Raw genomic sequence first — 15,028 nt, 5'->3', positions numbered from 1 at the left:
TAGGTTTGAACCATCATCCTCTCGAATAAAAGTCCAGTGTGCTAACCAATGCACCACCTTGCTAAGTGTGAAAGCTAAAGAAAATATATTGTGTAATGTTTGTAAGCACTACTTGAAAGCTTATGCTTTTCCAGTATCATATCTCAATTTAATGTTTTTTCATTACATGTAAATGGTGGAAACACTATAACACAAAAGCTGGTGGAAATCATCATTCCGCACATAGAGTGTTTGACAAAATGATTAAAAAATATAAAACAGTGAGTTAATATATTTATGAACTCCAGGAACATAAAAGCAGGGTTATGCTGTACTTATGTAGATATACTGACATATCAACAATGTGTCATTCAAATGATTGAATGTGACATGTCATGTGAAAATAAAGCTTCTATTCTATTTAACTGTTTATCTATGTTATTGCCTACACTGAATATATGACATTATTTCTACAATACTAATGAACCAATGCCATTATTACCTTTCTTCATAAAAAAAAAGCAAAGGTCAGACTAAATGTTGTACCCTTTTTGGTACCAGGAAAGAAGGTATGTTGCCACTGTGGTTTCATGGTTAAAGCCATTCACTTGATGCACATGTTTAAGTGATCTAGTGAAGAAATTAGGTATTTCTTTTTCTACAAACAACCAAATTTTCACACATTTGCAATTTGTATTAATTTGCATGTTAAAAAAAATACTGGCTTGCTGGATTTCATGTGAATTACAACATTACTCTGTAATTTGCAACTGCCGCACTGTGGCAAAACAGTGTCTTACATTCCAACAAGAAATGTATACATTTCTCAAACCTCAGCAATGATAATAGTTCTCTAATTAAAATTGTTTAATGAGCCAATTCAGCTGCAATTTAAACAGCATTCTGTGATAAATTACTTATGAACTGCTACAAAGGAATACTTATCAGACGTTTTTCAGCTCTCTGGGTAAGTGCTTGCCTTTGAAACAAACACGTCAACCTCCAGACTTTTTTTTTTCATATTTCCACTAGATAATGTGTTATGAAATAACTTTCTGGGGTAACTCACCGCTTAGAAAGAAAATACTGTTTGCACAAATGCGAGCCTTTACATATGTCTGCTTGTGTCTGTGTATGTGCCGATGGATATGTATGTGTATGTGTGTATGTATGTGTGTGTGTGTGTGTGTGTGTGTGTGTGTGTGTGTGTGTTTTTCCGCTCCTGGGATTGCAATGACTCCTTACCCTCTCCCTTAAAACACACATCCTTTCGTCTTTCCCTCTCCTTCCCTCTTTCCTGATGAAGCAACCGTGGGTTGCGAAAACTTGAAATTTGTGTGTGTGTTTGTGTGTTTTTTTACTGTCTCCTATCAACATACCAACACTTACGTTTGTTAAGTTACAGCATCTTTGTTTTTAGATATATTTTCCCACGTGGAATGTTATATATAAAAATCGTCATGAATAATCCATCACAATTTGAGAAAAACAGCTACGTCCATACCTACAACACTAGAGGAAAAAGTGATCTTTATTACCCGTTATTAAAGCTGTTGTTGCCTCAGAAAGGAGCTCAATACATAGCAAAACAATTTTTGACCACTTGCCCAATAATATGTCTGACAGGCAGCAAAGTTTTAAATCTAACCTAAAATTAATTCTCCTGAACAACTCTTATTCCATGGACAAATGAGTGTGACTAAAAAATAATGGGTTCATTAAGGATAACACTACGCATGTATACATAGCCTGTAAACTGAATTGTACCTGATCATTTTGATCGAAGACTCTTTCAAATGATCTAAGGAACTTTTAATGAACTTACTAACTAGTGCTTAAATGCTCTTTGAAATCTGGAAACAATAAGCATCAAATTTCAGACCTTTAACTATTCTGTTCTTATATCACAAAGACAAGCCCTTCTCTCTATTTCCATTACTAAAATTTCCACATCTATTTTCTCTCTATTTCTCCAATAACAAACAATATTCAAAACACATAAAATAGGGACGATGTAAACACTCATCTAGAGCAAACCGAAATGTGGAACACAGACACACATAACAGCAAATAGTATTCACATCAGCTTTTGAGCTCTTGCTTTTTTTTTTTTTTTCTAGCGACATTCATGCGGACACCCACACAATCACTCCCACACCTGCATGTGAATGTGTACACTTTTAATGGAAAAAGAGCAAGAGCTCAAAAGCTAGAGAGAATACTTTTTGCTGTTAATGTTTCTATGCTCCACACATCAGCCCGCTACAGGTGAGCGACTGTCTTTCCCTTATTTTACATATTGTTCCACTCGTGAATTTCCAATATTTGAAACAAGACAGAGACACAAACATGAAGAACCAAAATTTGAAAGCAACTACACACTGACTTCCCAAACAACAAAACCTCTCTTAGCATTTATCGGCAAGAACTAAAAGGAATTAATTTCTCACATAATTCAGCAGCTTGGTTAAAATAATCATGCAAACTACCAATAAGTATCGCTCAAGTGTGTATAATCAATACCAAGTATAAATAATAGAGGATACAGCAAATATACAAAGAAGAGCAACAAGAATCGTCACATGCTTGCCTGATTTACAGGAAAGCTCACAATAATGTAGGAATACCTGAACCGATATAAACTTCAAGACAGACGTTAACTACTTCACGGAGGTCTACTTACAAAGTTTAATGAAACAATATCAAATGAGGAATCTGGAAACATATGCAGCCTCTTAGGCATTTCTACCTTGGTGACCCCAAGAACAAGATTACACGAATTACAGTGTGTACAGAGCCATTTAAGCTGTCATTCTTCCCAGGCTCCATATGCGAATGGAACAAGAAGAAACCCTAATATGTGGTACAAGGGGAAGTACAATCTGCCACGCACATCACAGTAGTTTGTGGAGTATATATGCAAATGTAGAATGACATTATCTGAACAAAGATGCTTCATACATTAATACTTGTACCAATTTCAAAGTTACAAGAAAATTCCTGTAACTTCCAGCATGTTTTAGGTCCAAAAAATTAAATCTAGTGCTTTTACACAACATGCGGAAACAATGTTGTACAACTGTTTACATGCATGAAAGAAACACTTCCCAACTTTTACATTTGTCACTGATTCTCACAACGTCACTATCGCGACAAGCCGTACCTCCGCCAATGGTTTGCATTAAAATTTTGTTCCTAAGCATATCGTAATAAGATTTGATTCTTCACAAATACAAACAATACTGAACACTGAACAATTTACTTACAATGAGATATACTGAAATTTTTGTTTTTGCAGTCTATCAACATGTGAGAAACTGATTAAAATACTGCAGCACCAATTTCATGTTTTACAGCACAGTTCAATCAATTAAAACAACACAAAATGAGCACTAGACTTCTTATCAATCGAAAATATTCACAAGCCTATTCTTTATTCACTAATACTTTAAAATTATTACTTAAAACAACAAACACAGCATACAATTCAATCGCACTGATGTAAACATCTAATATATTTCAAGTAGTCGGGGATTAATAATTGTCTGATGCAGTGGTGGACAGCGAAGATAACAATCAAGATCATTAGCATTGTTTTTGTTGTTCATGTGATCTTGCACTGTCTATTTGATTCTTCTGCTTCCCACAGTTTTCCACTGCACATGAACACTCAGCAGGTCATGTAAGTAGAAATTTTTTTCGAGTTAACGTAACACTTTTTTCAAAATGAAAGACAGCCTCAAATTGTGTGCAAACAATTTTTAAAATCAGAGCTACTATCAACTGTAACAAAACTGGTTATACATATAGTAAATCACAGGATCCTACCATTCAGTTTCAATTTTTATACCGGACATGATTTTTTTTTTTTTTTTTTTGGAAGTGCTTCTTATAAAGTCTGTAATTTCCAAGCTATTTTGTCCACCATGCAAAGTTCCCATGCTTATGCAAAACTAATAGAATGTTGTTACAAAAAGGAAAAAGGACTGTACATAACTTATACACCATTAATATTGAAAATAAATACCACTTAACTACAAGTGGAAAGATACAGAAAGGGTCAGGATAGGGAGATTTTGGAAAGACAGACCGAGCCAACTTGTTGCAAGTAAACATTAAAATGACTCACCATTGGTGAGCTGGCAAGTAGGTACTTTGAACCCTGAAATTACATGGCATGTATAAGGAGTTGCTTCAATGGAAACAAGTAGAAAATCTTAAGACTGTAAGCAAATTTCACATAATTATTTCTGTTTTTCCTTTACACCTTACATATGGCATTAAACAGTACTATTGTATACTAAGCACATGCCTAGCATTACACTTTTATAAAATGAAACCATTTTCCACATTCAACTTTGTTTCAATATATATATATATATATATATATATATATATATATATATATATATATATATATATCCATTAACAAAACAAATATTGGACACTTAAAATCCTGCACTGTTGTTACAGAACTATGACACTTCCATACAATATTTGTGATATAACATGACAGTGTGAAATACAATTTTCCTTGTTCAGTGTCCCATAAAATACATTTCAAAATACTGTAAAAATGTCAGCACTTTGAGAATTTTTTTTTCAGAATATTGCACAACCTTCCGACTTTCTATGCATAAGGGCTGAAAGGGAATTCTGACTTCCCTTTTTTCTTGGAGAAAGTACAAATGCACCGTAAAACTCTTCATGCATAACTTGCCCCAAAAACACAAAAGTTCCAAATTGAAACACAACAGTAGTTGGCAACAATCACTTGAAATCTAAAGTGCAATGGTCATTTGTCAAAAGCTGACTTGTATGATATAATAAAGGTCTCTTGATTAACCAATCAAAGAGACTCCAAAGATTCTAGTGCTTTTTCCACCTATTTTTCACTGGAGACAAAAAGCAATTGCGCTGTTTTATCACTTCCACCAATTACACATATTTCAACACAGCTTTCCTGGCAAATGACAACATTTTCCTCATTCACAGTGTCCCCAATGTGGTTTCTCTCTAGACAAACTCCTTGGAAATACTGGCTCTATAATTGGTGTCCACATATAATTTTTCAATAGCAAAGTGAAAATGTACAATGCAATGGATATTAAATTTTAAAAGTGTTTCTGGATGATAGACGTATATGATACAGCACCAATTTGTAATGGATGTGTCAGACAAGATTTTTGGATATTTGATTAAGTACGAGAGCTGATGCAGATGATGAGATGGTGACACTATTAAAGAGGAAAACATCTATTTTCATTGATTATTTGGCAATAAAGTTTCTTCAGCTCCAGTCTCAGCCTTTTTTGAATGATCCTCACTTATTGGTCAAGACGCACACAAGAAGCTTAAGTGCCAAAAGTGACATGAGAGAAAATGTACAATAATAGAAGCAAAAAACTTCCATCAGTACGGATCTTCAATTAGCTGTTTGTGCTATAACTACAAACATGTGGTTATAAGCTGCAACTAATTTCCTTATGAATTATTGTCCTGGTTAGTAAATATATTTGAAATGTCAATTTCCTGGTCTAATTGGGCTCAGCACTTCAGTAAGTTACATGTTAAATTTATAAATTTTCTTATATATGGATCCAATACTGCACTTGTATCTGCATTGAGTTACAAATTCTTGAAATACCCACAGATCATTTCACAATCTTGACAAGATGTTGCAATTTGCCACTTAAGTTCAACTGTTTCAACAGGCATGCTACACTCTTTAAATAACCACAAACACAAAAATCTAAATGACTAAGGTGGAGTGGGAGGCCAAAGTACAGGCCTTGCTCAATCACTCCCTCTTGGTGCATATGATGTCTTCTTACAGCAGCAGTAGCAATGTCTGCTGGTACCCCATCATGCATCTACCATATTCCCTAACCTTTAACCGCAGGTGAAATATAAGAAAAATTAGACAGAGACATAATTGAGAAGTTAACATTTCAAACACTATCTGCACTAACTAGTAGACATTATTGTGATCTCTCAGGCACCCTTGCTGTGACTGATTAAATGGTGTGCACTTCCAGATGCCCTACCAAATTGTGTTCCAATTTTATGTACAATTTATACAAATAACAGCATAACTCTCAGCACTTTAAGACAATTGGGACTGCCATCGAAATATTGTGCATAAAATGGAAACAACAATTCAGTTATATAGTCTGAAGCACACCATTAGGATGCCATTTCATAATGAAGTCAGTGATTTATAACCACACATTCACAATTAGCTCCCAAGCAGCTCGTTGGCAGACTTATGTTTACTGAAATGTTTTTGTCTTATCACATACTTTCACTTATCAGTTTTCACTGTTATGACACACACACATATGTTAAATATTTTTGTCAGAATCCAGTGCATACTTTTCAAGGCGTAGTTGTTTCTTTTAAGTAGAAACATTCACTGGAATAGTGTTACCATTGTCGATATAAGTACTATAAGAAAGATGCCTAGATCCAAATGTGTTTAATCCAGCATAAGGTTCTGTTTTTGCCTTTTTTGTACTATTCTGAGTCTCTTCTCTACCCAACTTTCTGTTGTATTTCCTCACGCCCTCTCGGATATTTCGGAATAGTTTTGTTTAGCTCAGCATATTCTATCACGTTCCTATCATCAATAACTCAAAATTCTCATCTTCTCAGTTGATTTATTCCATTTTGAGATTTACTTTGTCTATACTTGCAATATCTTTTGCTTTTGGCTATGCACTTATGTTAAATACAAATAATTACCCCTTTCATCTATGTCCAATTTTAATTTCCTGAGATATGAAACATTTCTACTTTAATTTGGTATGCTTCACCATTCACAAATGATATTTCCGACTTCTCACCTGATGACTATTTCTTTGTGTTTTTTCTTACCTTGCTTCTTACAATCTGAAAGCAGTTTGCAGTATCATGTAATGTAAAAAATCCTTATTGTTTGATAAAATATGGTCAAATTCATTTTCATTCCATTTGGTTCTTGCCTAGTTAATTTTATACTTTTTGTTCCTTTTGACCCCCACTGCCCTGAGTACTTGTTAGTTCACAGGAACATTGATAGGCTGATTTTATACAGAACACTGTTTGTATTGAACGTGATACACATATAGTAGTCACACCATGAAGGAAAGATTACAATGAGTGGAGTATCCTACAAGAGCTTTTGGATAGCTTTGTAATACCTATCGCTGATGGCATAAATGGCCTCTGTAACTATAAATGAAGCAAAAAGAACACATATGTACAATGAAATCAGGATGCACATACAACTATGTGGAAAACCAGGAGGAACATGTCAACATCTTAAGCTCCTGCAGGTCTTGAGACTGCATCTATCTTTCCACGGACACTGAGCATCCATGTCAATCTAGCCAGTGGCACTCTACCCCTAATGAATAATAACTGTGACTCAAACAAACTTACGTATTATAAATCACAAATAATGTAAACAGACAAAAACCATAATAATAACAGTGCTGTAACTTTTAACCACACAGTAATTATTATTGCAGATAGCCAAAGAGAATCTTGCTGAAGACAGCACTGACGCAGGCTTTTGTTCAAATGTGTGTGGTATTTCTAAGGGACCAAACTGCTGAGGTCATTGGTCCATAGACTTGCACACTACTTAAACTATCTTACACTATGGACAACATACACACACACACACACACACACACACACACACACGCCCGAGGGAGGACTCGAACCTCCGGTGGGAGCGGCCGCGCAATCCGTGACACGCTGCCTCAAACCACGCGGCCACTACGCGCAGCGTTTTTTGTCCACAAACTAGTTACTACTGTGGATATCCTCCTCCACATGACTCAACACTCAAATGGATCTAACCCTAAAATACAACAATTCCCACAAAAATCAAAAGGAACACAGCTAAGGCTGCAAGGTATAATGTGTTAAACCCAAAAATCAAATACAATATAGTACACCCAGCAAAACAGCACTCTGCTTTTTTCATTCTTTCCAAAATACTTAAAACGCAAAACTGGAAATCATTTGAAATATTCTCAGACATCCTGAAATTACGAAACTTGCACTGTGTTTTGTAGCTTACCTGGTACAGCTGACTGTTACTCAACTGGTATGTAGTTGGAAGTAACACCTGAGACTGGTTCGGAGGTACTGCTTGTCGGTAGAGCATTCCTACAAGGATAATAAACATACAAGCAGTGAAAAAAATACAAGACTGACACCAGCTACAATGTAAAACATTATATCACCTTTAATTTGATTATTTTGTTCATGCAAAGCCCACAGTAGAAAATATACTTTTACACTCGTAGCAATCTCACGCTTGCTTACTTGGGTCATTTCATCCACTAATTAACAGACAAAAACTTATAGTAAACAAGCACATTATATGATATTCCATACCCAACCACTGTTTTTTACACGTTATCAGAGAATATCTATTATATTGCTTACAGGGGGAAATGGAAAATAAATTCGAATGCCATCAAGATTGAAATTGTTACGTAATATTGTTAATAACACGGAATTCCAGCAAAATCTTTATAAACTTACATCTAATCGTATATCAGTAAGGTGTGTGTGTGTGTGTGTGTGTGTGTGTGTGTGTGTGTGTGTGTGTGTTGGGGGGAGTGGGTGGGAGCAGGCAATCGTGTGTTTTTAAACACACTTGCAATAATTTTGCCAACAACTATAAACCACCTAAGTCTATATCACCATGTCCAACCAGAATTTACAGTCGTTAAAATGAAATTGGCCAAATACTGTTCTGCAACTTTCCCGACACTTACACAGGATGTCTTGAGGAGGAATGGTCAATATTCAGGTATATGACAGGAAAGATCATTTGAAGCAAAAAAGCTTGCTAAACATGGGCTCTAATACATACCTTACAACATATGATCAGTTGTTGAACGGAAGAGATGCGTTTCATAATAGCACTGATGAACAAGTATGTATACACACACACACACACACACACACACACACACACAAAAGGATTTAACTTTTACAAGCTTTCGGAGCCAGTGGCTATTTCTTTTGGCAGAAGAGTTGAAGGGGAAGGTAGAGTGGTGAAGGAAAAGGAGTGGAGAGATTTAGGGAAATGGGTGAAGTTAAGAAATATCACCCAAAACCCCAGTAAGTTTCCCCTGATCCTGGGGTTCTGGGTGACTTTTCTGAGCTGTACCCCTCCCTTTCGCTAAACCTCTCTAGTCCTTTTCTTCACCCCTCTTTCCTTCCCCTTCAACTCTTCTGCCAGAAGAAGGAGCCACCGGCTCCTAAGGCTTGTAAAAGTTAAATCTTGTTGTTTGTATGTTCCCCTGTCGCCACTTGGTGAGTAGATTCTTTATCTATGCGTTTATATTATAAAACACACTTAAAGTTATCAAATGTAATTTTTAATTAAACTCAGCAATTGTCCGATATGAAGTTGCCAACTGCACTGTATATTTCTTTCTATCAATAACCAACATATTTCTGCTTTAACATGGTGAACTGCAGTGTATTATAAAAGTTTATCTGTTACCAATTAACACACCCACTGCAGTCTGTAGTGCTGGTAATCAAGAGTTAGTGATAGTAATTACAGTACGCAACACACAAACATTCTTTGCAGGATATGTCACCAGAAACTGCTGGTAGACATCCTGTGATTTCAAACTGGATTCCACTATTGAATTAATACAATGACTGTCAGTGAATGATGTGCCTAATTGTATTGGTCATGAATTTGATAGGTGATCCTCCATTTTGTCAAAATGAATTACCTAAGTTTATTTCGGGTGTAGCATTTTTCACATTGTATTTCAACAGACCATATGAGAGGTGTAGATTAACACACAAGTCTTTATGTTTCAACTACTTACACTGACATTACCACATACTAATATATGTGTGGAACTGTGCATAACAAGCAAATTTTCATCACTACTGTTTTATTTTCATTGGGTAAAAAACAGCTGTTAGACGGAGTGCTCACCTTGTCTTAACTGTGTTGGTGCAACATGACGTGGCTGTGGCGGTGGCTGCACTGGCGCAGGCCTCAGATCTTGTGGTGTGTAGAACCTGCTATGCAGAGGTGGTCTACCCCTTCGCATAAGTCCTCCAACAGGTGGTGGTAGTGGTGCACCCTGAACAAGTTTGGGCAACAATGGATGTTGGGAATAAGTTTTCCCTTGTACTGCTTGATATGTAGCTGCGCCTAACCCAAGTGGTGGAGCAGCACGACTTCTCGGAACTTTGGGTATTTTTGCTGGAGGTTCCCAATCTATGGGTGGTTCCTGGTTTCGTTCAGGTTTGTGTTTCTTTGCACAGGATAGCAAGTGTCTAGAAAGTTTTCCTTTCTGATTATCTTCAAAAGGACAATTAGGGCACTGATGAAATGCTGGTGCTCGTTCGAGGCGACCCCGTACATTGTGATCAGCCTCCATGTGAAATAATATATCATGAGGGCTTCGAACTTCCAATGGACAAAAATTGCACCTATATACATAATTACGCATATGTGGAGTTTCTAAATGTTGTGCCATAACTAAAGATGATTCAGTCTTAAAACTACAGTATTCGCATTTTTTAAGTTCCATATGAAATGGTTCATTGTTTTCTTTGCTACTTTCCAGTGTCTTAAGTAAAGAATTTATAGCAAATTGAGTCTCAGTGTTCGGCCTTCCACCTTCACGATCCCTTCTTCGTTTCTGAGTTCTTAGCAGTTCTGTTTGCACATATTCATGAACGAGGCTCATTCCTATGTCAATAAAAAATTTTCCTGTAGGTTCATCAAAAAAGCTATGAGGTTTTTCCTTGTCCTCATCAGTTTTTTCTTCTTTTTTCTCCATGTCCACATTTTTTATAGCAGATTCTACAGTCAAAGGATCTTTAGGATTCCTTTCCTCAACAGCGCCCAGCTTTGTCTCAGACGTTTCAGTTTTTATTTTATTTTCTTGATCTTTTATTTTTGTGGTCTTTGATTCATTTGTTCCACATGTTTCTTCATTTGCCAACTTTTCTGTGCCAACAGTATTTATGCTCTCACCAGCTTTTTCTGCCTCTTTTTCACTTTTAGACTGTGAGGCAGGTATATCATTTTTCTCTTTATTGTTCTCTTCTTCCAATTGTTTTCTCAGCTGAGCAATGAACTGTTTCAAGGGTTTGAGTGGGGGTTTTTCATAAACATAAGGAACAATAAATGATGGTGCCTCTACAACAAACATGTCATCAGTCAGAGTAGGTAGCAGTGGAGTAGAAGGAGGGGGAGGTGGGGGTGGGGGTGGGGGTGGTGGTGGTGGTGGCTGAGGCTGTGGTTGTGGCTGTGGCGGTAGTTGCGGAGGAGGCAGTGGCGTAGTTAACCGAGGTGCATGTGCAGAAATAATTGGATTGCTCATGCGAGGATACATGCCCTGAGCAGGGATAGCAACTGGTAAAACAGAGTAAGTAGAATTGGATGAAGGACCTGCCAAAGGTGGTGGTTCCTGAGTTAAAGGTACTGGCCCCTTACCAGCTAGTATTGAATTTGTGTCTATGATAACCAAAGTTGGTTCTTTTTTACCCTTAATGTGTTTTGTACCCGCAGCAATTTCTGCCAAACGTTTTGTGTCATTAACAACAATAGTAGTTTTCTTGGAGTTCCTATATTTGCTGTTTTCTTTGTCATCTCTTAAGGGATCTGTAATCGCCAATGGGTCTACAGGTGCTATTTCCTGAATGTCTGGATCGTCCTCCTTCTCTATGTAACTTTTCTGCTTATTCAAATTACGCGAACTACGCCGTGGTGTTAGAGGTGCCACGATGGGTTTGGTTTTCTTCTTATTTTTTCCTAATGGGTCCCCATCAGTTTTGCTTTCAAGATCTTCCTTATCACTCACTTTATCTAAACTATTTCCACTTTCACTGCTGTTCTGCACAAATTTGTTCTCACTAGACTGTACACCATCATCATCTTCACTGAGTGCTTTAGAATCACTTTGAGCACTTTCTTGTTCACTGACACACTCATTTGAAACACAAAAGTTCTCATCATTCTTACCACTGTCTTGGTCCTGGATTGACATGACAGCTGCACCTTCAACTGACACACCTCTAAAATCCCCAGTATCTCTCTTGTCAGAAACACTTGTTAAAGCACTGTTACCTGTTTGCTGATCATCACACACACTTGTTGCACTGTCATTTATATTTATATCTGCAGCATTGACACTATCTCTACTGTCATCTTTATCAATACTTACAGGCTGATTCTCATCTTCTGTGCTGGACATATGTTCCATAGGAACTTCATAATTACTGGTAATATTCTCAGACTGATGAGAATCTTTGGAATTAACTATTTCTTTTACACTATTATCTACACTGTCTGCCACAGAATCTTCACTAATGATACTCGCTGTACTTACTTTATTCACAGTTTCTGTACAAGAATCTTCTTTCAGACTCTCTACAATTTGTTCTGCTTTACTTTCACTTGAAATATGATAAAAATTGTCTTCATTATCTTCTTTTGAAATGTCACTGTCCTGTGAATTACACGACTTGTCTAAAATCATTGCTGAAATATTATCATCCTCAATTTCACTGGTTTTTATTTCCCTCTCATTTTCACTTGTACCACCCAATTCCATTGGTGTTTCGCTATCAAAGTTCCCTTCACTACAATCCTCTTCTTCCGTTCCATTAAGGAAATTGTCAACATCTCTAGACTCACAAGAATTTTCTGCATCAATTCCACAGTATAAACTATCTTCAGATGGGTGGTGACTGAGCACATTCTTCTCCGTGGGCATTGGATTTTCTAAAGATGACAATGACCTTTGATTACTTTTGTCCTCTTCAACTTCTTCATGCTGAGTTTCTTCCTGGCTTTCACCACTACCCTCATAAGAAGCTTCTGATGCAGAATCTTCCTTAATGTCGATTTCTTTTGTCGTCAGTTCACATTCTTCACTGTTGTTCATTTTTTCTTCAGGACTGGGTGCCAGTGTACTATCATTCATACAGTCATCAGGAATGTCTGATAATTTCTTTGCTGAAATTAGCTTTTCTGGGCTATGAATACTGCATACTTCCATTGCTTCAACTCCATTCATTTCTCCATTAACATGGACATCTGCAAACAAGAGAAAAATTGCAATTAAAACCATGCCCGCCAACTAGATAACAGAATTTAATGGACCATATTAAATTTCCCTAAACAAAACAGTACAGTACCAATGGCAGGGCTATATTCATGGTAGGACTGCATTCTAAGGCACAGAGCAGACCACATTTAAAATTTTCAATTCTAAGGCACAGAGCAGACCGCATTTACAATCTGCAGTTCAAACGCACAAGTTCAAGTCAATAATGGAAACTTATTCAGCCCTATTCTGTAATAAAAGTGGTAAACAACATTGTTATTACAGAATAGTTGTCTTTTAGTGCTAATCTTTCAAAGATCACAGGAAAAGCCCTGTTGTATAATGTAGAAAGAGAAAAGTGCATTGTGAATGGACGTCATTATGATGCCATAACAAGTCACAGCAAAAAAATAATTTTACGAGTAAAATCTTGCTTTATTAACTCCAGAACTCCCACATAGAGGAAATAAACCTTGTGTTTACATAACAAACATTCCATCATATAAAGCAGACTCTTTATTGAGTGCTGTGTTGCGTATACAAAGAGTAAATTATCAGAAGAACCCTAATACCTACTTAAATTTTAATTTTTCTGCACATCAGAGGTAATTGTAGTAGTTGAGGTCTGATGCAGCTCTCTTCGCAATGCTATCAAGTGGCAGCCTTTTCATCATTGCTAATTTATATCCAACTGAAACTGCTTTATATTTTTATGTCTTGATCTTTTTCAACGATTTTTACTCCCTAAGCTTATATCCTGTACCAAACTGACGATTTCTTCATGCTTAAAATATATCCTATCAACTGTTCCTCCCCCCCCCCCCCCCAAGCAAAAATGCAAGCAAAATTTCTGTTCTCCCCAATTTGACTCAGTAAGTCTTCATTTTGGCCTGCCCGGTTAGTTGTGCAGTCTAGCGCACGGCTTTCCAAACTGTGAAGAAGTGCCTGGTACCCGGCACGAATCCGCCCAGCAGACTTGTGTCAAGGTCCAGTGAGCTGGCCAGTCTGTGGATGGTTTTTAGGCGGCTTTCCATCTGCCTCTGTGAATGCAGGCTGGTTCCCCTTATTCTGCCTCAGCTACACTATGTCGGCATTTGCTGCGCCAACAAGTTCTCCACGTACACGTACACCACCATTACTCCACCAAGTAAACACTCATCTGGTGTGAGATGGACGTTCCCTTGGGAGGAAGGAGGGGGGGGAGGGGGAGGGGGGGCCAAACCGCACAATAACCCTGGAAGAGTGGTTCAGTGTAGGGCAGGGGAGGCTTGAAGTGGACTGCGGTAGTCGTCGTGGGGTTATGGACCACTGTGGCTGCAGTGGAGACGGAGCCTCTCTGTCATTTCTAGGCCCCCAGTTAACATACAATACAAGCTGTCATTTATTACCCAATAATCCATCTAATTTTCAGCGTTCTTCATATCAAAAGTTTCTATTTTCTTCTTGTCTGTAGTGTTTATCATCCGCATACCACTTCCTTAGCAGTCTACACTCCAGACAAATACTTTCATAACATACTTCATAACACTTACACTTATATTCAGTGTTAAATTTGGCAACAGCATTTTGTATCCTCTTTACTTCTGCCATCAAGAGTTATATTGTGGATCAAATAGCAAAACTTGTCAACTTGTAAGATTCCTTATCCTAATATAATACCTCCCCCCTGCACAAAACTATTTCTTCAAGCACAATCTAGTAACTTTGCTGATGATATTTACCTTATAACCTATTTTCAAGACACTATCGATGCCATTCAACTGATTTTCAAAGTCCTTTGCTGTCTCTAACAAGAGCACAATGTCTTCAGCAAACCTCGAAGTTTCTCCTTGGCTTTCTTTACTGCTCGTTCATTATTTGTAGTAAATGTGTATTATTTCGGGATCAGAGAAAATAACATTCCTTCTTTTACGTATTATGAGTACGCAACGTATTATGAAGGTACAACACTA

General features: G+C 37.1%; 1 protein-coding gene across 3 annotated transcripts in view; it reads right to left on the bottom strand.

The window, feature by feature from the left end:
* Positions 1–15,028, bottom strand: part of LOC126474873 (uncharacterized) — a 105,158-nt gene that overhangs the window by 63,306 nt on the left and 26,824 nt on the right. For 2 of the 3 annotated variants that reach the window (XM_050102367.1, XM_050102358.1), the window contains exons 3-5: positions 9,947–13,066; positions 8,051–8,139; positions 4,109–4,141 (exon numbers count right to left, since the gene is read on the bottom strand). In XM_050102367.1, coding sequence (XP_049958324.1) covers positions 4,109–4,141; positions 8,051–8,139; positions 9,947–13,066 — 3,242 coding nt within the window. The remainder of the gene's footprint in view (positions 1–4,108; positions 4,142–8,050; positions 8,140–9,946; positions 13,067–15,028) is intronic. The other variant, XM_050102375.1, reaches the window with a different exon arrangement.

This window comes from Schistocerca serialis, chromosome 1 (assembly GCF_023864345.2).
Source record: "Schistocerca serialis cubense isolate TAMUIC-IGC-003099 chromosome 1, iqSchSeri2.2, whole genome shotgun sequence".
NCBI lineage: Eukaryota > Metazoa > Arthropoda > Insecta > Orthoptera > Acrididae > Schistocerca > Schistocerca serialis.
The sequence above is the reverse complement of the archived record's forward strand: the minus strand, read 5'-3'. Positions and strand labels throughout refer to the sequence as shown.